Raw genomic sequence first — 27,018 nt, forward strand, 5'->3', positions numbered from 1 at the left:
TCATACAGTGTATACTATAATATTTCTAACTTTTTTTTTTTTTTGGTACATTATATATACTATGGTACATTATATATACTCTGTCTGCCTAAATTGGAAATCATGACATCTACTCAGGCTTTACCCTCCTTCAGCATTAAAAGCATGGGACTTTTGAACATCTATTCCTTTTGCAGGCTTTAAATATAATGGTTGTGCAGATTACGCAGATTTACATCTGCTTGGAACCATGTCTTAACATGTTTTCTCTCATATTGCTTTTTGTTCTTAGTGCAGGTTTGGTGTAGATTTCTTCAGGATGATTTTGTAGCTTTGTTATGAAATTAAGTAATCTAGTCATTCAAAATAAGGTTTTAGATTATAAGAATATCAGTCATTATCTTAAAGACAAAATCTAGTAGGTATAGTCCTGGTTTGTTTTTTAGTAGATTTAAATGTAACCTGCATATCTTCCTAACATTTTGCAAAATTACAAGTATACAGATATTTTATATAGTTTTCAAGTCACTTGATAGACTTTGGGGTTTTGGTAATAGAGTTTAAGGTGAATACAGTACAGGTATTAATATATATTATTCATACTACCAGCATGTCTGAGCTCATTTCTCCATTAATACAGTTTTCAAATTATGAAAATAAGCTTTCATTTATGGGAAATTTTAGTTTTGTGCAAAATTTTAGAACCTGTCATATCTGTAAAGAAAGGGATGGATATTCTTATACAGTCTAAGCCAGTGGTTTGATTGAATTCCTGCCCACAAATGTCTTATGATAATTTTTAAATATACTTGATTTTTTAAATTTTTATGCTACCATTCCAAACTTAACTTTGAAAGATGGTTTTTCTTTCTCTTTCCCTTCAGAGTCTCTGCAGCCTATTGGCTCTCTTGGGCATGATGCTGATTTGAGACCTCAGCAGCAAGATACCTCTAACTCCGGTGTTGCTGACATCCATCGGCTGTTTAACTGGCTATCAGAAACACTAGCAAATGCACGTCATTCTGATGCATCCTTGACAGACACAGTCAACAAAGCCTTAGGATTGAACACTGATGATGCCTATGAAGAGTTGAGACAAAAGCATGAGTATGAGTTGAACTCTCCCGCAGATAAGAAAGAATATGAGCAGCCTACTTGTGCAAAAATTGAAAATGTGCATTTTAAGGGTACTCAGAGCCCATTGTTAGAAATTGATACATCATTGTTAAAGTATCCTGTTGCTGTTTCTACCAGTGAAGTAGGCACTGACCATAAACTACATTTGAAAGAAGTAAGCATATGTCTTTTGATTACCTTTGTTGCTTTTGTGAATGTGTGTCTGAAAGAGGATGTAGGTGTGTTTCAATGTTTTTTTTTCCCCTTTCAAAAAGAAATTACACATTTACAATGAAAGTATCCAGGATAGTATTTCTAAGTTATCCCTGTTACAGAGGGATAAATGTAGATGTAGTTGTTTTCCTTCCTGCTTAGAGAATTATGTATATAGGCTTATATATAAAGTTGAATCCTCAAAAGATTAGTTTTCTACTGGCAGTACCAGAATCCGAAAGTGAGGCAGATGAGGTGACCACAGCCTGTACATCAGTGTCACAAACAAGACTAGGTACTTTGTATTTTTCATGCAAATAGGAATGGAAAGTGAGTGTCCTTTAGGATTACCTCTGAAGTGACTCAGCATTGCTTGACAGGACATCCAGTTTGTTTATGATACAAGCTTAGAGAGTACTGATCTCTAGCTGAGAAGTAACCTTATCTCCTCCAAGAAGGGGTTGTATCTCTGGGGAATAATAATAATAGGATAGCACCATGTTCCTACTGGCTTATTTCTAATTTCCTCTTTCCTCCTGTATTTCTTCCCTGTCTTTGAATAAAAGTTGTATGCATGTCCCCAGGCTTTCTCCATGCAGTTTTAGGATATTTTTTTTTTTTAAGAGGAGGTTGATGGCAGGAGACCACTTGGGGAAGTATGTAACTTATGTAACTTAAATTCTTAACATTTCTTGACATATTTAATACTCTAAATCAGGTCAATGGCAGCATCAGCCCATTGCCTATTTTTGTAACTAAATTTTTTTGTGGAATACAGCCATGCTCATGTGCTTAGGTATTGCCTCTGGCTGCTTTTGCACTACAGTGGCAGAGCTGAGTATCTGGCCCACAAGGCCTAAAATATTTGGTGCTTTACCAAAAAAGCTTACCAACCTCTGCTCTAAATCAACATCAAATTATGTTTTGAGGGAAAAAATTATGTTTAAATTTAAGACTAGAGAGTTAACAACTTTGTCATGTTGATCTTACTCATTTGTAATGTTTAGATTGAAGCTTATGGATTTGCTATTAAAAAATAGTTGTTTAGGGGCGCACTGCCTGGCTCAGTTGGTGGAGCATGCAACTCTTGATCTTGAGTTGCGAGTTCAAGCCCCACGTTGGGCGTGGAGCCTATTTTAAAAAAGAGAGAGAGAAAGAAAGAAAAAATAGTTGTTTATTCTTGACATAAAGATTAATTGAAAAGAAAGCTATTGAATGTGTACTCTAATTTTTAGGATCCAAATTTAATTAGCATGAATAATTTTGAAGATTGCAGTTTGTGTCCCACTGTTCCCATTGAACATGGATTCCGCAGACAATCTAAGTCAAATGATGTTGAAGAGACTGAAATACATTGGAAACTGATTCCAATTACAGGTAAGAACAAGTATACTGAGACTTAGGTTTGCTTGGTTTTACTTAGGGACCAGTTTCCTGATGGGTTTCATCTTTTCTAGATTCCATTCTTGGGTCACTAGGTGGTTCATCTTACTTGGCTCTGACATCTTGGTATCTTATTTTGAACAATGTAATTGTTCATTATTGAGTGTTGCTGTTTTTGGTCAGTATCAGCAAGTATGTGCAAAACAGCCTATAAAATCAGAAGGATTTAAAACATACTTACTCTTCCTATGGAGTTGTTAGCATGCAGACTTCCAAATGAAAATTGTTGACAGAAATGGAGTTTCTGATAAGGTGAGCTAGTGACAGAGATGAAATGATGGTCTTTGGGGTAGCAGATTAAATACTATCTTCTCAAATTATTAGAGCAGACTTCACTGTAACAAGCTATCATCTGAGAAGTGGGCATGTTGAGGTTCATCTATTTGAAAGAAATTTCTTAATATTAGATTATCCTAGAGAAATTAGGTCATTGTAGAGAATGGCCTAAAATTATCAAATGCAAAAATCCCTAGAAAGCTTATTGAACCATGTAGGTTAGCAAATGTTGAAAGATCATTTTGCAGTATTCTAATTTCTCTGTGCAAACACATACATATGTACACACATATATACATACTCTTAATATTCCAAGTTCTTACTCATCTTTGTAAGCTAAGCATTTTTGGAAATATTCCCAGGGCACATCTTTTCCATTCCTAGACCTTTATATAAACTTTAAAAAGAAAAAACAAATAACTTTTTGCTAAAAAGTAAGTAGACTGGCTTGTGACCCAGAAGCTACTAAGGCCTCCAAGGACTCTGAGAAGAATTTCTAAAACTTGATGAGTTTCCATGGGCTTTAGCACATTCTCTACTTAGTACCTTACCAGAAGGGGCAAGAGCCTCAGGAGTGATGGTAGAGAGGTAGCTGATACTTAGGAGCTGGAGACATCGGCTTGAGTAGGAGGAACAATAAGAAAGTAGGCAGTTCAAGATGATTATCCTAACCACTCCTCATTTAGGCACCTTCATAGTTGATGTTCAGAGCTATTTGAAGGCACAGCATCTAGGTGTTGATATTCTATCATCACCTGAACGGAAAGGGAAACAACTTGCTATTTCTGAATAACCCTTCTGGATTATTTTAGGCAAAAGGTGGAATACTTGGATTTGTTAGCATTTGGGGTTGTCTGAAAGGTGCTTAATAGGTATCACCAATATCTGAAGAGAGTCTACAAATCTAATGGATGCTTTCCCTCAGGAGGGAATGCAAGAAGCCCAGAAGACCAGCTGGGGAAACATGGTGAGAAACAAACACCAGGTGAGAAGGCTCCCTTTGCTTTTCTTCCCAATGTGCCCTTCTTCAGAATTGCTACTTGCATTTCTGGTTCTCCATCAATAGGGCATCATATTAAGTTCTGTTAATGACAGAAAATTTGGACAATCTCATATTTGCATTTAAATCATTTGATTTGTATCAGATATTCTTATACAAAGAATGTGTTCAAAGAAGTAACTGAATCATTCTTAGAGGTTAAGTTTTCTTCGCCTATACTGTGATTCTATCTGATACGACGACTTCAGAAGACTGGAATATTTTTCTTAATCTGTTCCTGCAGAATATCCTATGAGAAGCAGTCTTCAAGTTTCTTTAAGTTTAAAAACTACTAGGATTAAGGCCATTTATCTTTTAGGTACATTATTCCTAATCTTGGATTTTTTGACCCAGTTCTTCTTCTAATTATTTAAATAAGACAGTGTAATTAAGAGATTAGGAAACTTTGGGATTCCAGAAACAATTACAGATGTTGCTGATTAGCTAGTTGCCATTGGTTCCTAGAAGACCTATTCTTTTGTCTGAGATCAGTCAATTGAACATCTCTGCAGGTGGGCATAGGCATTGTTTTCTTGCTTTGAGTTTGGTGGTCGGACTTTTTTGTTTCCATTTCGTTGTGTCTTACTCTTTCAGAAATCTTCAGTGGTGGTTTGTTTTTTTGTTTTTGTTTTTTCTTAATTTTGAAGAAAAGCCAAGTGACTTTTAATTTTAGTAGATCTTTATGGTTTTCCTCTCTTTGGGGATTAGAAAAAGATTGAATAGTTTTCTTCAAGGATGTCTTTGTCCTAGGAAAAGATGACCCCAAAAAGCAAAACAGGAATAACAGATCTATGACATAAAGTGCATAAATCTTTAGTGCACAGCTCGATGGATTTTTACATGTGCATACACTTATGTTACCTCTATCCAAATTGAGATGTAGACCATTTCCAGCACCCCAGGTTTTCTTTTGTATGCTTCCAGTCAGTACTCTCCCTGACCCAACAGTAATCACTAATCCGATTTCTTTCACAATAGATTATTTTTACCTGTTCTTAATTAAGGTAAATGGAACCTACACATGTCCTGTTTTGTTTTTGGCTCTTTCACTCAACATTATGTCTGGAATTCATCTATTTTCTATCTGTCAGTAATTCTTTCTTATTAGAAGCAGCAGGGCATCTTGTTTATCTTCACCATGCTCCCTCAGCATCTGCAGTCCTCTTATTTGGCATACCCATCTTTATATTTTGTGTTTAATAGTGTAAATACCTGAATGATGCTGCCTTTAGAGAACTCACTACTCACACTTAAAATCCTGCATTGCTTGAATGTCAGTAGAAAACATGCATTATTCTTGATATCTATGTGTTTTTCTTTTAAATCATTTACCGATGAAGACATTTTTTAAAATAATAAAGTCAGTGTTAGTAATTAGAATCATATAGGGGAAATTTGTGCAAAATAGAATTAGGTGATGATAATTTGCATTTTTAAGCGGGGTTGGTTTAGAGGGTTTTTTTTCTTAATATTTATTTTTGAGGGGGGTGTGAGCACATGTGCACAGAGGAGGGGCAGAGAGGGAGGGAGACAGAGTATCTGAAGCAAGCTCCGTGCTGACAGCAGAGAGCCTGATGTGGGGCTTGAACTCATGAACCACAAGATCATGACCTGAGCCAAGGTTGGACGCTTAAACTGACCGAGCCACTAAGGGGACCCTAGAGTTGTTGTTGTTATTGTTGTTGTTTTAAGGTTTATTTATTTATTTTTGAGAGAGAGCATGCATAAGCAGGGGAGGGGCAGAGAGAGAGGGAGGGAGACACAGAATCAGAAGCAGGCTCCAGGCTCTGAGCTGTCAGCACAGAAGCTGAACAGCTTGAAGCTTGTGCTTCACAGCACAAGCACGTGAAGCTTGAACCCACGAACTGCGAGATCGTGACCTGCTCCAAAGTCAGACACTTAACCAACTGAGCTACCCAGGCGCCCCTAAAGCTCTGTTCCACTTTAGAAAAAAATTCCTTTTATCCATAGCCCTTCAAGTATAAGCTTATTGGTTTGAACTACAGCTGTACATTTTGGGAAGCAGGTTATTTCACTTGAAATAATACATAATCAGAAATTTAAAAATTATAGGTAGTCTTCTGCAACCCATTTGTTATGTAAGATAGAATTTAAAATGTATTTTGTGTGTGTACTAAACCCCATGTTGCAAATTTAAGAAGGATGTTTTGTATTCCTGAGTTATTTATGGAACTTGAATTTTCTGGTTTCCAGTTTCATATAGTTTTCTTATCTTGGTGCATTGGTTATTTTGTTCCCCTTCTACCTATAGACCTGTTGTGGTCTTGCTGACAGGTGTCTGTGCAGTAGTTAATGGGTGGAGTGGCTCATGGTAAATACCAAGATTGGTGGAAAAATGTCACAAGCTGACAGCTGTTGATGCTGTTAAAGCCCTTAGAAAAGTGTGAATATGAGGAAACCCAAACTGAATGTGTGTGGAGAGGGCATGCAGCCACACCTAGATGCAAACTTGAATAGGGAATTCACTGTATCTTTAAAGTACCGTGGTTTTGAAGACTACACTTGTGCCTGCACTTCTTCGTATGGAGGTACCATTTTGTAGACTACAACAGCAATTTGTTGGGGAATATTTGCTAAGATCTAAGAAAATTAAAAATAAAATTGTATAATATCATCTAGGCAAAGATTTTTTCTTTTCCTAAAAATGTTATTACTATAAATTGCTGTTAAACATATTTTCCCCTTTTATTTTATTTTTTTTTATTTTTATTTTTTTTTTTTAATTTTTTTTTTCAACTTTTTTTTATTTATTTTTGGGACAGAGAGAGACAGAGCATGAACGGGGGAGGGGCAGAGAGAGAGGGAGACACAGAATCGGAAACAGGCTCCAGGCTCCGAGCCATCAGCCCAGAGCCTGACGCGGGGCTCGAACTCACGGACCGGGAGATCGTGACCTGGCTGAAGTCGGATGCTTAACCGACTGTGCCACCCAGGCGCCCCTATTTTCCCCTTTTAAAAAAGGACTTAGGGTGTCTGTTTTGAACTGTAGTTTTAAAACCATATTGTGTTTTGAATTTAGAATTTCTGGGGAAAAAAGTATAATCTGTGGATTGTGCTGGTTGTCAAAAGTCAGAGTTATGGTTCCATTAAAATCAGTAGTTAGCTGAATGACCTCTTCATCTCAAGAGTGTAACTGTTAATGCAGATATGAAATATGTCCTCTTCCATATTCTTGAGCCTTTCTTTTCCTGATCTGAGAAGCAGAAATAAGCAAATGACTTAATTTGTATTGTTGCCAGTTCCAAATTGGCATTTGTTCAAACACTTCAAAAGGAATCAAGGAAAATAACATCCAAACTTGTTACTCTAGCTACCTAAATCCAAAGACCAGCCATAGGTAGGGCACTTAGAAAATAGGGTTCACATCATTATTTGAGATTCTTATTCTACCTTCCAGTACGTAATTAATTCTAAGTATATGCTTTGATCTGACATTCCTATTTATGAGTTTGTGTTTTCAGGTGTTATTTTTTTGGATTGCTGTTACAATAATGAACTCTTCCTATATAGGTATGAAATCACCAGAAGAACAACTGGTGTGTCTGCCACCACAGGAGGCCTTTCCTAACGACCCCCGGGTAATAAGTAGACAGAGAAGTTCTGATTACCAGTTTCCATCCTCTCCATTTACAGACACACTAAAGGGCACCACTGAGGATGACGTGTTGACAGGTCAGGTGGTGACAGTGGAGGAGCAGTGTGTGCCAGCAGCAGAGCCACCAACAATGAGTGAAACCACAGAGAGGACAGTGTTAGGAGAGTACAGTCTCTTTTCTAGGAAGATAGAAGAGATTTTGAAGCAAAAGAATGTTTCATATGTCAGTAGAATTTCCACACCTATTTTTTCAACACAAGAGAAGATGAAACGGCTTTCTGAGTTCATATATTCTAAGACTTCCAAAGCTGGTGTACAGGAGTTTGTAGATGGCTTGCATGAGAAACTAAATACTATTATTATCAAAGCATCAGCCAAGGGTGGGAATTTGCCACCAGTCAGTCCTAATGATTCTGGTACTAAGATAGCACTGAATCCTCTGGGAAAGCCCGTCATCCCAATTTCCTCAAGTGACTTCAACAATAAACAGCTCCTTGAGCCACTTTGTAGTGATCCTTTGAAAGACAACAACTCCAGTGAGCAGCATTCCTCTTCATCTTTGGGTTTAACCGAAGTAGAAGTGAACCAGCCACACCATGCCACAGAGCTAATGGTGACTTCTGACCATACTGTACCTGGTGATACTGTACGGGAACCAGTAGAAAAAGAAACAACAAAATCGCCCAGTGATGTAAACATTTCTGCCCAACCAGCTCTTTCAAATTTTATAAGCCAGTTAGAACCTGAAGTATTTAACAGTTTGGTTAAAATCATGAAAGATGTCCAGAAAAATACTGTGAAATTTTATATTCATGAAGAAGAAGAGAGTGTGCTCTGTAAAGAAATAAAGGTAACTAAATGAGAAGGTAATAGTAATGCTATATAAACTTGTCTTGTGTCTAATGTCTATAAAATGGATTTTTTTTTTGTTTTTAAATGATGATATACTTTCTTACGTAATTTAATACAGACTGAAGTAAAAAACTAGTAAGTTCAATTAAATTTAGAACCTGTGATCTAAGTATCTTAGGATTAACATCTTGTTTTATTGGGTGGTATTGAAGACCATTTGTATGCACACTGCAAATACCTTTAAACTCTTGATTCAGAGATTTTAAATGCTTTGTACTTGGGTTTTTAATGAAGGGGAGGGAAAGATACAGAGAAGTAGAGGAAGCTATCAGTGTTTACCTCTTATGGGTTTTTTATCAATCAGATAGAAAAAACTGTCCAGGGATGACCTAATCATGATATATGTGATCTTTTGGCATTTTCTTGGTACCCTGGTCATGTCAGGATTCCTTATAGCCTTTTTGATCAAAAAACATGATGATCCTGAAAGATTCCCCAATCATGGAAGATTCCTCACTGCAAGGTGTATTTTTTTCTACTGAAGCTACAGAGTAAGACTAGTGTTTCAAGTATGTGATTTTTTAAAACACTTGCGTGTGTCTGTGCAGATGCATACAGATGCATAAGTATGTAACATTTGTAACGATAGGTAAATTATAACACAGTAACAATTATATCAGTGTTTTCATATTAACAATTAGCATTCACTAAATTACAGGATTTCAATTCCTTAAGGGAATACCATAGGTTTTAAAATAAATGCCTCCTCCCATTTATGGAATTTACTTACCATGATGAGTTTCTGTTTGTGTTGTTAGAGGAAGCAGAAAGGACTATAAATAAGGGCCTTGTAGCCTACAGTGGCCCAGAAACTCTGTGCTGCTGACATGTCCTGAGCCTTTGTCAGTTTGGGGATCTCTTTGATGTCAGCATGTTTCATGTAGTGCAGCCATAAGAACATGAAGGGCATGGAAATGAAGAGGGAGGAAGAGTGCTTAGTGTGATTTCTTGGAAAGATGAGATCAGACTGTTCAACCATCTTACCTAAAATGAACTTGCTTTTAAAACTTCTTACTGTAAAAAGACCAAAAATTATAAGCTGGTCTGTCAGACAGCAATTTACTTTTTCATTACCTGACTGTAAGCTGTTCTGAGATCTGCCCAGAAGCTTTAATTATCTAATAATACAGAAGACGCTGCTTTATTTAGTTTAGGGCTACACAGAAACATCCTCTTTGGGGGTGACACTTGTAGACCGTTCTTAACAGAGCAGTAGACTGGTTGTGAGGCAAGCTGGGTTTAGATTTAATGGCTATCTAACCAGCCTTGCCAATCTTGAGAAAATTAATCTGCTCCTGTATCTGTGAAAAGAGGAATGTGACCTCTAGGACCCTGCAGTTTACCTCAGACTTCAGGATTCCACCAGCAAGCAAAGAGCAAAGGAAATTGCCTGTACTACCACCATGTGTCCTTGGAAAGGTAGTACCATGTCACCAACATGGAGGGAGGTATTAATTAGATGGGAGGGTCTATTTCGGCTGAAGGTATAAACTTGACAGACATGGCCAACTAGTATGTGAATGCCATTGTATACGCTGAAGCTCTGTATGAATGACTTTGGGACTGTTGTGAATTAAATGAGCTACAATAAGAAAAGTGCTTTATAACTGAAGGAGTATACTGGCAACCTTGCTGCAAATAGCCAAGGGCTTGCCTTAAATGGAGTGGAAAATGGGAGTGAGGGAGTGGTTGATGATTGGACTCTGGGTTGCCCCAGAATAAGTAATGGAACTGGATTAAGAACCTGGCTAACCATTGTTCTTATGGTTCTTTCTATTACCCACCATTGACATTTACTTAGTTTTCACTGCATAGCATTGTAACATTGTGACTGGCCACTTAAACTCTGAGCTATAGGTTGTTCTATAAGAAGAGTGGACTTGATGATCTCTAGGGTCCCTAGAGTATAAGGTCATCATTGCTAGTGTTCGAACAGTAGTTACACTTGCCAGTTTATCTTGCATTTGTAGTGTTAAATGGATATTTGCAAAAAAAAAACAAACTTCTTAATGTTGATTTAGTTTTTTTCTTTAACAGGAATATCTTATCAAATTAGGCAATACAGAATGTCATCCAGAACAGTTTTTGGAAAGAAGATCAAAACTAGATAAACTATTGATTATTATTCAGAATGAAGACATTGCAGGCTTCATTCACAAGGTAGAATATTAAGTCAAATTCACTATTATTTTGGCTATAAAAACTCCCTTATTTTAAAATCTTACTCCCTTTGAGACTAAAGCTCTTTGTTTTTAAAATATCCTTGTAAGGTCTGAAAAGAGAGAAAACTTCAAGGTTGGTAGATTTAGGGCTTGAGACCTAATGATCCTTCTGTGAATCAGTTTGTGATCAAGTTTGTACCTTTGCAAAATTTTAAGTTGCGGCATGTCCCATACCCTCCCTGTCACTCATCAAGACTAGGAATACTGACTCCTTGAATGTCAGTGGGTCTGTTCACTCTCTTTACATTGTCCTTTTCATTCGTATGTCCCAGGTAAAACCTGTTTGTACCCTGTCTCTGCCACATCATTTCCCCTTTCCATTGCATTTGGAGGAACCCCACCCAGTCTTCTGAGCTTGTCTCAAGTCCTACTGCCCTTTGAAGGCTTTCCTGACTGTTCCAGTACCATAGGCTCTTGCCCTCTGAATTCTGCCTGCACTCACAGGGCCAGACAGGTTGGCCTATATCATTGTTTCCAAGTCCGTTTGTAGGTACCTTTTCTTTAGAGCATTCTGTTTACGGTATTCACCGAGTACATAAATGTTGATTTATGTATTTGAACATGTTGGGAATATTATTTTTGTGCTTGGCTTTCCAGAAGCAACACACTAATATAGATGAGCTGTAGTGCATTTTGTTAGACTTTTCCTGTAGGTCACTTCACACTTGAGTCTTAACCATTTCATTCTTTATTTGTTTTTGTTTTGGGATTTAAATAGGTACCTGGCTTGGTGACTTTGAAGAAGCTCCCTTGTGTTAGTTTTGCTGGTGTTGATAGTCTGGATGATGTTAAAAATCATACATATAATGAATTATTTGTATCTGGAGGTTTTATCGTGTCTGATGAATCCATTCTAAATCCAGAAGTTATCACAATTGGTAAGATTTGTGCATTCTTTCGAGTATGAACTTCTGTCTTTTCTAGGTTTTTCTGATTAATGACTCATGCTTTTGTGTTTTGTTTTTAAAGTTTATTTATTTTCAGAGAGCTAGAGCGCATACGAGCAGTGGAGAGGCAGAGGGAGAGAGAGAATGAGAATGAATATCCCAAGCAGGCTCCACACTGTCAGTGCAGAGCCCGACGCAGGCCTCTATCCCACAAACTGAGATCATGACCTAAGCTGAAACCAAGAGTCAGACATTTAACTGACTGAGCGACCCAGGCACCTCAGTGACTCATGCTTTTTAAATGTATTGTCCATTCTGCCAATTACAGATAACTAATACATTTTCATCGTTTTCTTGAGGTTTTATTGCCTCAAATTTCTTTTCTCTTAGTCTTTGCAAATAATTTCCTCTAAATCTGGTATAAAGCAAGGCTACCTGCTCCTACTGCATTTGTATCACTTCTGCTTTGTTATTGTTATCATCCTGTTCTTTTTTTTTTTATGTAGATGTTCTTAAATCTAAGAGTATGTAGGGGCGCCTGGGTGGCGCAGTCGGTTAAGCGTCCGACTTCAGCCAAGTCACGATCTCGCGGCCCGTGAGTTCGAGCCCCGCGTCGGGCTCTGGGCTGATGGCTCAGAGCCTGGAGCCTATTTCCGATTCTGTGTCTCCCTCTCTCTCTGCCCCTCCCCCGTTCACGCTCTGTCTCTCTCTGTCCCAAAAATAAATAAACGTTGAAAAAAAAATTAAAAAAAAAAAAAACATTAAAAAAAAAAATCTAAGAGTATGTATAGATCTGTCTCCCTCAGAGGGAAAAAAGTGGGGGGCAACACTACATAGGAAAGTAGACATTTATGGAAACCAATTTGACAATAAATTTCATATATTTTAAAAAAAAAACAAAGTAAAATAAAAAAAAAGGAAAGTAGACATTTCTATATAATATCAACAAAAATTTCTTCCATAATTCAGTTGTGGATTGACTATTATTTATTGAATTTAAGATGAACTTTGTTATCTCTAACAGAAAACCTTAAAAATTTTTTGACATTCCTCGAAGAACTTAGTACTCCGGAAGGAAAATGGCAATGGAAAGTCCACTGTAAATTTCAGAAAAAACTAAAGGAATTGGGCAGGTAAGATTTGAAAAATAACTGTATAATGGTTGCTGATTTAAAATTTTATTTTTCTGTGTTTATAGATTATCATCGATGCTGCTCAGTTTTCACAGGTATCTTTAGCCAGCCATACCATAAGGGAATGTAGATATAATTCTAGCCTATTTGGAAGTAGTATTCTTATTTAGGTAGAGTTTTTCTTAAGTTGAAGTTCTAGTTTCTAGTTATGTATATAGGTAAAATGGTTTTCATCTTTGCCAGTTGGGGATTTAGAATAATCAAGAGGGAATAGTCTGCCTTTTTTTTTTTTTTTTTTTTTTTTTTTTACCAAACTGTATATGCCAACTAGGTCAGACTCTTTCCCAACTGAGGAACTAATTTAGGCAGCTAATCTAGTGACGCGCATACATACTGAGACAAGGATTAATCCCGACATAAGGGGATTTGTGATTAGGACATTTATTTATGGAAATAGGTGATTTCTAGCATACCCAGTGGTCCTTAGAACACTAGTCAGCTTGAGAGGCTTCACAAATGATAGAGGAGTTTTGGATACTGTATCTTCCTACTAGAGAGTCCATATAGTATATTTACATAATTAGGGATCTGAGAGACTAAGACTTCTGTTCTACAGGGGTGCTTGCGTGCCTCATTCGGTGAATTGTCCGACTCTTGATATTGGCTCAGGTTGTGATCTAAACGGTCGTGAGGGGCGCCTGGGTGGCGCAGTCGGTTAAGCCTCCGACTTCAGCCAGGTCACGATCTCGCGGTCCGTGAGTTCGAGCCCCGCGTCAGGCTCTGGGCTGATGGCTCGGAGCCTGGAGCCTGTTTCCGATTCTGTGTCTCCCTCTCTCTCTGCCTCTCCCCCGTTCATGCTCTGTCTCTCTCTGTCCCAAAAATAAATAAGAAACGTTGAAAAAAAAATTTTTTTAAATAAACGGTCGTGAGATGGAACCCCATGTCTGGTTCCTCGCTGAGTGTGGAACCTGCTTGGGATTCTGTCTGCCCCTCCCGCACTCACACTTTTTCTCTCAAAATTAAAAAAAAAAACCTACATTTTGTCAGCCAGCATTTCTGAAGCAGACTACAAAACACTTTTTTTTTATACCCTAATACCTTCTAATCCCATGGTACACTTAAGAAGGAAATTCAGGCTTAAATAACTGAAAAGTAACTTTTTGTAGTAATTCACTTTTGAAACTTGTTTTATCTTCAAATCATGTGAAATAGGCATCAGTAAAGCCTTACTTTTGTATACCAGATAACAGTGAGGCCCACAGATGTAACTTTGGTACAAAGCTAGTACCTTTATCTTCCTGACAGTAGTCAGTAATTTCTACCACTTGTTGCCTTGTGCTTGGAGGTGTAGAAACAGCTTAGAGCCATGTATTTTTTTGAAGGAGATATTTATATATATTTTTTGTCCTTCTGTGTCCTTCATTCAAGTTCTAAATTAGTAAAGTTAAAGGGAACTGTTGTTTTTTATTAAGTAAAACAACTGAGATTTTTTAGCCTAAGCTGAATAGCTGGCTCTCAGGCTTTTACACCCATATGAAGCCCCTGGACTTACATGTAGGTTGCACAATTCCTGCTCCCCTCTCCCCCCTAGGAGAAACCCATTCACTAGGCACTGAACTAAGCAGTGCAGTTGTCATTAGTTGCCTCAATTGAGAAATTATGGTTTTAATTTGAAGCAAAAATTTCTATACTGTAGAAATGCAGATCCAGATATCGAACTATTTAATTTCACAGATTGAATGCTAAAGCTCTAAGTCTGTTGACGCTTCTGAATGTCTATCAGAAGAAGCATCTGGTTGAAATTCTGTCGTACCACAATTGTGATTCACAAACTCGAAATGCACCAGAATTGGATTGCCTCATCAGACTTCAGGCTCAGAACGTACAGCAAAGACACATAGTCTTTTTAACAGGTAAAGAGCACCCTTAAGCTTCCTATTGTGAATGTTGGTGTGGATGCAAGGATTTTCTGGGCCTGTGGTAGGTGTTGAGCACTTTTATGGGGAATGGGGGCAGGCACCATCATTTGTCCATGTATAGTTTCAAGTGTTTTATACTAGAAACTTGTTTTTAATTTAGAAAAGAATATCAAGATGATTTCCAGTTATACAGATAATGGAATAGTGGTTGCAACTACTGAAGACTTTATGCAAAACTTTAAAAATCTTGTGGGCTATCACAACTCAATCACAGAAGAAAACCTTCCACTGCTTGGTGCTAATGAGAATCTTGAGTCGCAGTCAGGTAACTTTTCAGTAGTTTTCCTTTTCTTTAAGGCAGACAGAAAAAGAGGAACGGTTTTGTTTCATTTTCATATAACGAAATGCCTGTCCTGAAACTACTCACCCTCAGTGTTAATAGCTTCAGGGAAAGTATTTCAAGGCACCTATGATTTTTATACTTAGCATCCCCAAAATCTGCTCATTTATACTGTAATCACTACAAGCTGTTAAGAGTTACTGTGTCGCATACTATAGAGTAGGCATTTTCTCGAGGGTTTGTAAGCTTTTATTGGCTGCTGTTGTCAGCAAAGGGGTTCTATTTTTAAAAGGAGGACACCAGATAATAGGGATTTAGCATTGGGCTACTAAATCTCCCCAGATGTATAAAGCAATTTAATTACAAGGTAGTGAGGGATATCCATAGCTTTAGTCTTTTGTGAGATGGCCTCTGCTTTGGTTCCAGGTTTTATGTTAAATGAAAGATGTAATTTGTTTTTGAGGAAAAGCAGAGATGATCAAACATTTGATAGAACTGGTTTAGTCATAATCCAGTGAAGCTAGATGTCAAAATTTTTATTTTTTATTTGTCTTGTCAAATACTGAATTACCGTATAACTTTAGATGCTGTTTTGACATTAACCCCTTTGGAGCTGGGAGTTGGGATTTCCCAACATTAAACGTGAACACATTTCGCAGAAGCTTTTAGCATCGGATTATCTGGACATTCACACCTAGTGTGAGTGTTGTGACTAAGTGAACTTGTGGCAGAAGACCAAGCTTTAAGGGATTGTGGACTTGCAGACCCTGACGCGTTATATTGTGTGAGTAGTGTATAATTTTAAAACTTAAACAAATTGTGTATTTCAATAGAGGAGGACTTTTTGTTTTTTAAATGTAGCTCTTTTAGAAAACGATGAAAAGGATGAAGAGGATATGTCTCTGGATTCAGGGGATGAAATCTCACAAATAGAAGTATGCAGCAATTTTCATTCAGAAATATTGGCGAAAGAGACCAAAGGATCACGTGGAACAGATCAAAATAAGAATATTCAAATTGAGTTGCAATCGTCTCTTGACGTGCAAAAAAGTTTATTAGAAGATAAGACTTGTCAGATTGATTCTGAAGAGAGAGCTTCTGTTGCTCTAGTGTGCTCTGAAGGAGAGAACAGCAGTTCAACTGAACAAGATGCATATAGCAGCTTTCAGGTTTATCACAGTCAATTACATATGTCCCATCAGTTTAGTCATTTTAACGTTCTCACTCATCAGACATTTTTGGGGACACCATATGCCCTTTCATCAAGTCAGTCTCAAGAAAGTGAAAATTACTTTTTATCTGCTTACACTCAAAGCTTGGATAGAGATAAATCTCCATCTCCATTAAGTTGGGGGAAAAGTGATTCTTCCAGGCCGTTTTCAAAAGAGAAATAATTATATTATTTTTTTTTTTGAAACAGGTTGTTATGGACTTTGTTTCTTATAAGTGAAATAACAATTTATATTTCATTCTCTAAACAAAAGGTTTCTTGTCCTTTCTCAAATGTTTTTTTTTCCTTTTATTTAAATCATGATGGCCTGTAACAGTTGAAGCATCTGAAAATTGAAATAAATATATATATTTTTAACATATATTGTACTTGAATTATCTCATGTTGGCACTTTTAAGTTTTACATTTATATGTCACCTGTACTTAGACTTCAAATTGAAGCCTGTTTTATACATAAAATTAGATATTTGCAAAACCATAGTAAATAACTTCCCCCCCCCCCCCCCCCGTCAGGATACCAGCTACTTTTGCTGAAATGACATATCAGTCAACTATTGTATTTATTTTAAGCTTTTGTATAGTGTTTTTATACAGGTATAAGCCAGTGATGTCAATAAATATTTACAGGATTTGGCTCAATACCTCAAGATTTAAGACCTAGGACTTAATACCAGGCAGCATTATTTTTATCTTTAAGCTTAGCCATGTAAAAATTGCCTGTTGCTAAAATTTTGCTCAACCTTTTATTCGAGGGTATTTGATAATTAACGATTTTCAGTACTTAGTGTGAAATTTGACTTACTCAAATTCAGTCTCCTATTTCAAAAGATAGGTTTATTAAAGGCATTGAACAAATTTGCTATGGATTTTTAAATTGGTAGTCTTAGCAAAACGTAAGTATATTTTTTGAGGTGTTAAACACTTAAGTGCTGTTCTAAAAAATAACTTCAAATTCACAAAGTATATGGCGATCAGTTTTAAAACTATATTGGTAATAACTGCCTGCATTACAAATGCAAACTGTTTTTGAAAATGCAGTTTCCACAAGTGAAAAAAGAAAAAAAAAAAAAAGGATTTAGAGAAAAGAAATACCAAATCAGCTACTCTAGTAAAAGTTGGGATGTAAGTCAGACCTTCCTTTGGGCCCGCCCTTCAGAAGAACTTAGAATCTGAGTTCTAACCTTTCAAATCTTTTTATAGAGCAAAATACCTAAGTGGTATCTTAGTAATAAGCTTCATAAGTGTAGAAGAACGTTGTCTGTGAACAGGTCAGAAACCTGTCGTAAGGTAAGTGGAAAGTGTTTTTACAGGACTTAAATGCCTAGATTGTGATAGAGCAGAAATTTTTTTTTTCTTTACTAAGCTTTACAAAAAATGTCCGTTTTATTGTAAAATATATATATACACAGTGTTGTACTACATAATGTACAAGTTTTAAATAAGCATTTTAAAAATAAATCTAGGTTATTTGGAAAATACAGTTATGCAATGAACACATTTTATAATTTAGAAGACAACAAACGTGAAGGATTTGATTTTCTACATTTAAAACGAAGAATTAAAATTCTCTTCTTGATTTGCAGCTAAAGGCATGAGATTAGTTTCCAACTCCCTTTGCTTCTGGAGAAGGCCCTGAAATCACATTAATATGTTAGTGAGGTGTGCAGCAGACTTGCAAATTATTCCTATTTTACATTTCAGCCCTGCTAACCCAGAATTCTATTATACTTTGAAAACCTATAATAAATTCCATTACTCAGCCATAGCTTGTCATGTTGAATTTTGAACCACTCAAAAAACTTACTCACTTGGATGTTGTATACACAGGATTACCTTCTTAGGATAAAAACCAAGAGGGATGACTAACTTGTAAAACAAAGTCTCCCCAATGACATGGCTCTTAAAATGGTAATGAGACACACTGAAGGAGTCTCCCCGAACATCCCGTGTTTATCTTGACTGCACTAACCTTAGTGGCTTAGACAAGGCTCTGCTGAAATAAGATGTGGCTACTATACACGTGGGTCACTGTGTACAATCATATATATTCCTGCCTCTTGACCTCACAACTTTTACCTCTATTAAGTGCCTTGTCACTTTAAAGGAAAATTGAAAATATTTACTGGTTGTTACATAACTCAATCTACATGTAGCCAAAGCTAGCATTTGGAGAACTGAAGGATACTTTCTACATAATTCTGTTAGTATGGGTGATTTTCTAGCTCTGTGAGAACTAGTAAGCAACTGTTCAATCAACAATTTGAAATGCAAGAGGCATTAGCAAATGACTGGACATGGAAAAGGGCACTTCTAAAGTGGCAGTTTATTTTTCCTGATAGAAAAAGGTTATAGCCTTAAAATAGTGTGTATGTTACCAGATTTTATTTTTATCTGACAATAATTGGTCTGGGAGGAAAAGATGTAGTCTGATGAGTAAGGTTATATGTATAATTTCACACTGGATTATATTATTCTTTGGGACTTGGATCACTGTTCTGTTCTGAACACTGCCAACACATTCAATTAAAAAAACGTGAACTGCATTACTAAGAGTTTATTAAAGCATAATTGTGTATTTTCTGCTTTTGGTTTTAGGGCCTTATTGATCATGTTTTACCTTTCAAATGTATGCTTTTTTTTTCCATTCAATAAAATTGTCTTAATATTAGAACTGTCTCATGATTTCATACTGGAAAGATTTTTAAAATGGCAAATCTTATTTCCATTCAAGGTTAATACACAGGTGAATTTCTTATGTGGGAGAAGTGACATAAATCATGTAACCAATTAGGCACTGTAAGTAAGTAAAAGCCATTCCAACATACAGCCTTCCAGGGGCTCCTGGGTGGCTTAGTCAGTTGAACTCTCGACTCGGGTCCAGTCATGATCCCAGGATTGTGGGATTGAGCCCTGCATCGGGCTGCACGCTGAGCATGGAGCCTGCTTAAGATCCAACACACAGCCCTCCATGAAACAGTTACATCCACACGTGGTGAAAAAGCTCATCATACCTGTCTCAGTTCTGATAGTCCCTTAAGGATTGCTTGTTGTCGATCCCTGTTTTTCAACAAGTTAGGATTAAGAAGTGGGTCCCTGACACCAAAGTCAAGTAGCTGTCCTTGTTCTTGGTCACAGTCTGAAGCCAGATGAAAGTAGTATGTTAAATATAACTCTAATATGATACAGCCCTATCTTAGTCTAAGGATTCATTAATAAGCTTACATATTCAATTAAAAATTTAGTTATGCACCCCAAAATGTAAATTGTACCTCTCCTGGCTAAGGGCAAGAATATTAATCTGGATTTTGAATTTACTTACCATGTGGATTTTGGTACTGAAGATCCTGGGTTAAAGGCCTAGACAGTGGTGCATCTGGATCAAGGTAATAGATCTCACTGGTTCGGACATAGGGGATAAAATGGGATGGTTCAGAAACCCCAGGTGATGTTTCTGTTTGACTGCCTTCTAAGATCAGATTCTCTCTTTCATAATTACTGTTTAGTGTCTGAGTCTGTTGTGTTCTGTTTTTCGCCACTGGAACTGGTGGTGGTGATGGAGACCTGTGTTTTTCAAAACACAATAAGGACTAAGAAGATTTAATGCAAAATTATGCATTTTAAAGTATATCTGCTCTTCAATCACATTTCAATTTATCCTAAATGTAAAACCTTTAGGAACACTACGTACAGAAGTGAGTTCTAGGATACTTTCCCTAAGTAGCAACAGAATAGGATGAGTTTTTACTTGGCAAGGATATATACAGCATAGAGGAAAAAAGGGCGATCAACATTAGCTGGGTTAACGTAAGCCTAATGTTTCTCCTGAGATAATTTAGCATAAAATAAGATACTTACCATTTGAACTAAACTCATTAGAGCCACATTCTGACAGAACTCTAAACCATCTGGTTCAAAGGCACAGAATCAAATTCCTAACAATCTAAATCTCCTACTGGTTAACTGAATTTTTCATTATCCCTACTAGTCATTTTTTCATCCAAGTACAATGTCTATTCCACTGTTGACATAACTGGAAATTCCAACTATTTTAGCTAAGTTTGCAGACAACAATACCTTACCTACGTTCCCACCCAGGATGTTTATTAGGCCCAGTCCAAACTGGGCCTTCAAATTTTAGGTAAAATGCCAGCCACATATCCCTTAAACCTCTATGCCTCACGTGGAAGTCTGACCTCCAGTTACTGACTTCATACATGCTCATGTTTTCATCTCAACTGTATTCTCAGCAAATACTGTGTATTTCTTTACCACATATACACAGCACTAAGTAGCTGTGGAATCCATCCAGTCTGTAACATACCTTTCCTTGCTGAAAGAATTAATTTTCAGAGGATCTTCTTCCTAAAAGATAGATAAATGCACAAAGGAGTAACAGTATTTGCCTTATATACCCACAAATACTTCTGATGATTACCTGTGGAAATAATCTGAGGATAATATTTGAATAACAGATACTGGATGATGGGATAGAGATTTTGTATTTTTCCAGTCACAGGGAACCAATACAGTAATACGTGACCTTGTAAAATTACCCTCTGTCAATATGGACTATAAACAAGAATTCTGAGTAGCTATTTGAATAATGGAATAATGAACAGCATTAATCTAGACAGGGTTTAAGTGTCAAGTTTTTATGTAAAGGGCCAGACAGTAAACACTTTTAGCTTTGTGGGCCATGTGGTCTCTTGCAACCACTCTAAGCCACCCACAGACAATTCATAAAGGAATGAACATGGCTATGTTCCTATAAAACTTGATGGATTTGCCATAGTTTAACAATCCTTTATAAACTAAAGCACATTTCTTAAACCCTTGTTCAGATACAGAAAAGCCTTGTCAAAACATGCATGTGGGGAACCTGGTTTTCAATCTAGAAACATCAATACATACTTCAAAATATATTTTAAGACAGAGGAGTTTTACCTTTTTGATTAGATGCCACCTGAACCTTGGCTCAGTTTCTTGAGATGAAGGAAGAACTGGTGAAGGCCCTCTATTTTGAGAGAGGTGTCCAGGACTGTTTCTTTCTACCAAATTAAGCAGTTCCATCTGCCTTCTTACTTTTTTTTCTTCTCTCTGCTTTTGAAGCTGTTTAGGGTACTTTTCTGATGCTGGAATATACCTTCTGAGTGGCTTATTTATATTCCAGTCGGGCCTTTTAAGACCTTTCTTCACTGGTTTTGTTTTCTCTGTCCTTGTGAATTCATTCCACTGATCATTATACCAACTGTTTTCTTTTTCTAAGTTGGCTCCTTTATCCTGATTTGTTAGTTCCTGTTTGTCTTTCTTAGTGTGAAGTTGTTCACTAAATTCTGCAGGAATCTCAAGGGATGAACAATTTATAATTTCCCTCTCTATTACTGATCCACAGCATGATTCTGCATTGGTGAACATTCCTGTATTTAAGTCATCTAAAAAGAAAAACTTCAAAGGCTTAATTTTAATTGTTGTAACACAAAATTTAGGTTTTTTTCTCAAAGGTATTACACAGGGTTTTTTGTTTTGTTTTTTCAAAACAAATTCTATACCCATTAAACTACTCCCCATTCCTCCCTCCCTGCCTGAAGCTCCTGGCTACCACCATTCTACTTTGTTTCTATAAATTTGACTACTCTTAAGTACTTCATGTCAGTAGGATCCTACAGTATTTGTCTTTTTGGGACAGGCTTGTTTCGTATTAGGATAATGTTCTCGAAGTTCATCCAAGCTGTACATGTGTCATAATTCCTCCTTTTTTAAGGCTGAATAATATATACCATCAGAGGTGTCTAAATGCCACACTTTATTTATCTGTTAAGGGACATCTGGATTACTTCCACCTTTTAGTTATCATGACTAATGTTGCAGTAACACTGGTGTCCAAATAGCTCTTCAAGACTTCAGGGTATATACCCCGAAGGGGAACTGCTGAATCATATGGCAATTGTATTTTGAATTATTTGAGGAAATTCTTTATGTTTTCTATAGTGACTACATAGTATTTTACATTACCACCAACTGTGCACAAGTGTTCCAATTTCTCCAAATCTTCCATTCAACCATTTTTAAGTGTACCATTCACTGCAGCAAGCATACCCACAGGGCTGCACAATTTCAGACCCTTTCATTACCCCAAACATACCCTGTATACACTAAGCAGTAACTCCACATTCCACTCTCAACCCCCAGCAGCCTCTATTTTCCATCTCTATGAATGTGTCCACCCCACCCTAGATTCCTCACATAAGTGGAACTATGTAATATTTGTGTGTCTGTGCACTCCTCCCCAACCCTATGCTCAGCTTATTTACTCAGCATAATTCCTTGGTCACCCATGCCACAGCATGGATTGAAACTTAAGCTGATTCATTCTTAGCATCACGTAATATAGACCATTTTTTAAACAAAACTTTTCACAGGACTGTCCTGGTTTTCATTTAGAATATACAGAAGCCGTATGTAATATCATCTTCTATATCTATTTCTGAGCAAAACTCTTAATTTAATTTTCCCTATAACAGTAACTGACAAAAGTGTCACAAAAGCAATGTAAAAAATTTCTTCTGAGATGTTAAGTTTTTCTGGTAACTTGTTTTGAAATTAACAACATACAAAAATATACAGGATCTGGAAAATGTCCTTCTGTCTTCACCCCAAAAGTGCTGGGAAAATTTCTTTTATACCTCCCTCCTTGGAACCAAATTTTTAGGGAAATGTTGCTACTGATATAAGTCACAATGCATTTTGTGTATTTAGATCTATAGATCTCATATACCATTATACTCGGCCTGCAGATCATCCCTGAATCACACACATAGTCAGGAACAGTTCACTCAAAAAAACATCTGAAATTTTACAACTTACATGTTTAGTGATGTGTTCAGCTGTAACAGCTATGGGACCAGTTGAACAATCTTTTAAAAGGTTTTCCTTCACTCAAGATTAAAATTTTAAATACGTAATTAGGTCATGAAAAAAGGTTTGTGTTCACATTTAAAAAAATTAACTCTAGCTATTGCTCTCTTATTTTGTACACTTACTAGGTGTGTTATTCCAGGCTGGACATGCTTTAGGACCAATCCACAGTAAGGCTGCCCAGCCTGCATCACTCTCATAGTGGGTATCTTCTTTTGCCACTATGTACCCACTTAACACCTTTTTCTACCCTGGCAAGCTGACTGGTATGAACTGTATTAATGGGTTCCTGATCCTCTGGCTTCAGTCAACAGGGTTCACAAGCAGAGTAAAGGGAGGGAACAGAATGAAATCAGGATATTTACTCCACTGGCTCATTCTCTTAGTTGACCTGAGGCTGACTCTGTCCCTTTACCATAGTTCATCATTCCCCTCAAAGTTCCCTCGGACACAACTTCTGTCTTCTAGGTTCCGGTAATCAGTTTAGTTGCTACCTAGCACAAGAGTCATGCAACCCTCTCTGGTTCCCATAAATCTGATATATGCACTACTTCTAAAAATTTTTTTTTTTCAACGTTTATTTATTTTTGGGACAGAGAGAGACAGAGCATGAACGGGGGAGGGGCAGAGAGAGAGGGAGACACAGAATCGGAAACAGGCTCCAGGCTCTGAGCCATCAGCCCAGAGCCTGACGCGGGGCTCGAACTCACGGACCGCGAGATCGTGACCTGGCTGAAGTCGGACGCCTAACCGACTGCGCCACCCAGGCGCCCCATGATATATGCACTACTTCTGATTCTCCTTTGAATCTCTGACTCTCCTTTAGAAATACTCCCTTCCTACATAAACCATTTTGAATTATTCTATTTTGGGACTCTGCCTGATTGAATTCCCTTATTTAGAGCTGCTCAGTGAAAAGACACATAGTTTCATTATTTTAAAAACTTATTTTCACTTTCCTTTAATGTGTAGGATTTATATAATTTAGTAATTTATCTGGACCTAGGGATGGGACTGAACCAGATTCTTCAAGCTTAAGAGTGAAGTATCAAAAAATACCAAGAGCTCATAAGCACAATAATTTTAAGTAAGCAAGTGGCTTAAGTAGGTAAGTTAGTAACCCAGAGCGGCTCCCTAAGGTGCGATGGGTTTGAACCCTACATCAGGCACTCCAACTTTTAAGACCTGCACTTGAGAAATGAGCCCCCAAAACATCTTGCTTTGAAAGCCAACAGGCTCATGCCCATGAGACCCACTAAGCTATAGTGGAGGGAAGAAATGGCTTTTAAAGGGTTGTTGTGTAGACTCACTTGCCCCAGGGCCCAGTGCAGAGGTAGCCAATAGTGCCCAGAGTGTAATATAAGTAGATGAGCCTCTTTCACATAAAGTGAGGGGCAGGCATCTAACAACACACATCTAGGGATCTGCTGGGATACTGTTCCAGGGAACTAAGGCTGGCAAGTACTACCTTCATTTAAAACTCTAGGTATCCCCTGCACCCCTGGCAGATGCTATCTTTAGAGACCTTCCTCCATCCACTCCTGTCTACCTCACTCCAACCAGCAGGTGTCATCTTCACATTCTTCCTCTGTCCTGTTCCACGGTCCCAATATCTCCTTATACATGTCTGTTGCCCGGGATTTTATGTTTTGTGCCCTGGTTTCTGCAGCTGCTATGTGCAGGGTGCCCCTTGATCACCTGGCTCTGGAGGCCAGGTGCGCTTCTGCTTGTGGTCCTGTTGGGACTGTATATGCTTTTATACGTTAAAAGCTGATGCCTGAAGGTCTGGCTTCCACTCAGCCTGAATCTAGGTGCTGACTGAGATATTCCCCTCTAGGGCACTGACCCGGTCTGGGCACACTCAATCCCCCCCTCCCCCCTTTTTTTCTTAATGTTTATTTATTTTTGAGAGAGAGAGCATGAACAGGCTAGGGGCAGTGAGAGAGGGAGACAGAGAATTTGAAGCAGGCTCCAGGCTCCGAGCTGTCAGCACAGAGCCTGACACAGGGCTCAAACTCACTGCTTTCAGCAAAGAGCCTGCTTCATATCCTCTGTCCCCTCTCTCTGCCCCTCCCCCACGGGTTCTCTCTCTCAAAATATAAACTTAAAAAAATTTTTTTTAATGTTTGTTTATATTTTGAGAGCAAGAGAGAGACAGAGCACGAGCGGGAGAGGGTCAGAGAGAGCTGGAGACTGAATCTGAAGCAGGCTCCAGGCTCTGAGCTGCCAGCACAGACCTGTGTTCATGACCTGAGCCAAAGTAGGATGCCCAACTTAATGAGCCACCCAGGTGCCCCTCAAAATAAACAAACTTAAAAAAAAAAAAAAAATAGAAGTAATTTACCTGATAGAGTTCAAAGTAATGATAAAGATGCTCACAGAACTCAAAAGAATGGATAAGCAAGGAAAACTTCAAAAAGAAAATAAATGTAAGTATCAAAGTACCAAACAGAAGTCACAGAGCTGAGGAACAGAATAACTGTACTGAAACATACACTAGAAGGGTACAGCAGACAAAATGAAGCAGAAAAAAGGATCAGTGAACTCAAAAACAAATAAAAGTGAAGATAGCTCAAGGAACTTATGGGACAACATCAAACAGACTAATATTCACATTATATGATGGAATCCTGGAAGAAGAGAAAGGGGCAGAAAACTTCTAGGAGAAAAAAACATCTCCTAACCTGGAGAAGAAATAGATATACAGATACAGGAAGCCCAGAGAATTCAAAATTAGATAAAAACAAAGAAACCATCACAAAGATACATTATAATTAAAATGTTAAAACTTTAAGACAAGGAGCAAATCTTAAAAATGGTGAGAAAACAACCTGTTACATACAAGGAACCCTCCTAAAGACTACATGAAATTTTTCAGCAGAAATTCTGTAGGCCAGAAGGCAGTGACTCAATATATTCAAAGTGCCAAAAGAAAAAACTTCCAACCAGGAATAATGTACGTGGCAAAGTTATCATTCAGAATTAAAGAATTTACTTTCTAGACAAGCAAAACATTAAGAGTTCATCACCACTAAACCAGACTTAAAAGGAATGTAAAAGAAACACTAATCAACAACAAATGGAAAACTAAAAATCTCACTGGTAAACATTAATACAAAATAAAAGTAGTAGCTTAATCATTTATAAGACCAGTCTAAAGGTTGAAACCCTGAAACAATAGGAGCGCCTGGGTGGCTCAGTAGGTTAAGCATCCAAACAGAAACTTCGGCTGAGGTCATGATCTCACGGTTCATGAGTTCAGGCCCCACGTTGGACTCTGTGCTGACAGCTCGGAGCCTGGAGCCTGCTTCAGATTCTGTGTCTCCTCTCTCTGCCCCATCCCTGCTCACACTCTCTCTCAAAAATGAATAAACATTAAAAAAAAATTTTAAAAACACTGAAGTAGTAAAAATCACCATAACTGGAATAACTAGTTAGGGATACAAAAGATAAAAAGATGCAAAATGTGCCACCAGAAGCAAAATATGAGGGAGGGGGGTAAAAACGTAGAGCTTTAGAATATGTTAAAACTTAAATTGTTACCAACTTAAAACACACTGTTCTAAGTTACACTGTATGTAAACCTAATGTTAACCACAAAGTAAAAACCTACAGTAGATGCACAAAGGACAGAGTCACAAAAGATCAAGAAAAGAATCTAACAATACCATTAAAGTCATCAAAACAAAGGAAGAGAAGCAGAAAGGAACTAGAAAACAATGAAAAAAAACGGCAATATATATACACCTGCCAATAATTCCTTTCAATGTAAATGTA

General features: G+C 37.4%; 2 protein-coding genes and 1 long non-coding RNA gene across 19 annotated transcripts in view; 1 reads left to right on the forward strand and 2 right to left on the reverse strand.

Moving 5' to 3' along the window:
* The window catches only part of TASOR (transcription activation suppressor), a 53,724-nt gene extending 34,727 nt beyond the window's left edge, over positions 1-18,997 (forward strand). For 2 of the 9 annotated variants that reach the window (XM_086697865.1, XM_086697867.1), the window contains exons 15-24: positions 864-1,270; positions 2,544-2,685; positions 3,953-4,012; positions 7,598-8,532; positions 10,632-10,754; positions 11,535-11,694; positions 12,728-12,836; positions 14,571-14,749; positions 14,916-15,080; positions 15,957-18,997. In XM_086697865.1, the coding sequence (XP_086553991.1) occupies positions 864-1,270; positions 2,544-2,685; positions 3,953-4,012; positions 7,598-8,532; positions 10,632-10,754; positions 11,535-11,694; positions 12,728-12,836; positions 14,571-14,749; positions 14,916-15,080; positions 15,957-16,489 (2,813 nt within the window). In that variant the 3' untranslated portion in view covers positions 16,490-18,997. Of the gene's footprint in view, positions 1-863; positions 1,271-2,543; positions 2,686-3,952; positions 4,013-7,597; positions 8,533-10,631; positions 10,755-11,534; positions 11,695-12,727; positions 12,837-14,570; positions 14,750-14,915; positions 15,081-15,679 lie in introns of all 9 variants that reach the window. The other 7 variants (XM_086697864.1, XM_025916031.2, XM_086697868.1 and 4 more) reach the window with 7 other exon arrangements.
* LOC147583581 (uncharacterized) lies at positions 765-6,769 on the reverse strand. Its single transcript, XR_015248350.1, has 2 exons — positions 3,579-6,769; positions 765-3,130 (listed from the first exon to the last, which is right to left on the reverse strand). It is a non-coding gene; the product is annotated as an uncharacterized LOC147583581 (long non-coding RNA).
* Positions 16,113-27,018, reverse strand: part of CCDC66 (coiled-coil domain containing 66) — a 51,629-nt gene continuing 40,723 nt past the window's right edge. For all 9 annotated transcript variants that reach the window (XM_086697878.1, XM_086697877.1, XM_086697871.1 and 6 more), the window contains 5 exons: positions 21,271-21,758; positions 20,648-20,688; positions 19,646-19,887; positions 19,338-19,462; positions 16,113-17,958 (listed from right to left, as the gene is read on the reverse strand). In XM_086697878.1, coding sequence (XP_086554004.1) covers positions 17,872-17,958; positions 19,338-19,462; positions 19,646-19,887; positions 20,648-20,688; positions 21,271-21,758 — 983 coding nt within the window. In that variant the 3' untranslated portion in view covers positions 16,113-17,871. The remainder of the gene's footprint in view (positions 17,959-19,337; positions 19,463-19,645; positions 19,888-20,647; positions 20,689-21,270; positions 21,759-27,018) is intronic.

Source organism: Puma concolor, chromosome A2 (genome assembly GCF_028749965.1).
Source record: "Puma concolor isolate L17-30 chromosome A2, mPumCon1.1.hap2, whole genome shotgun sequence".
NCBI classification, from domain to species: domain Eukaryota; kingdom Metazoa; phylum Chordata; class Mammalia; order Carnivora; family Felidae; genus Puma; species Puma concolor.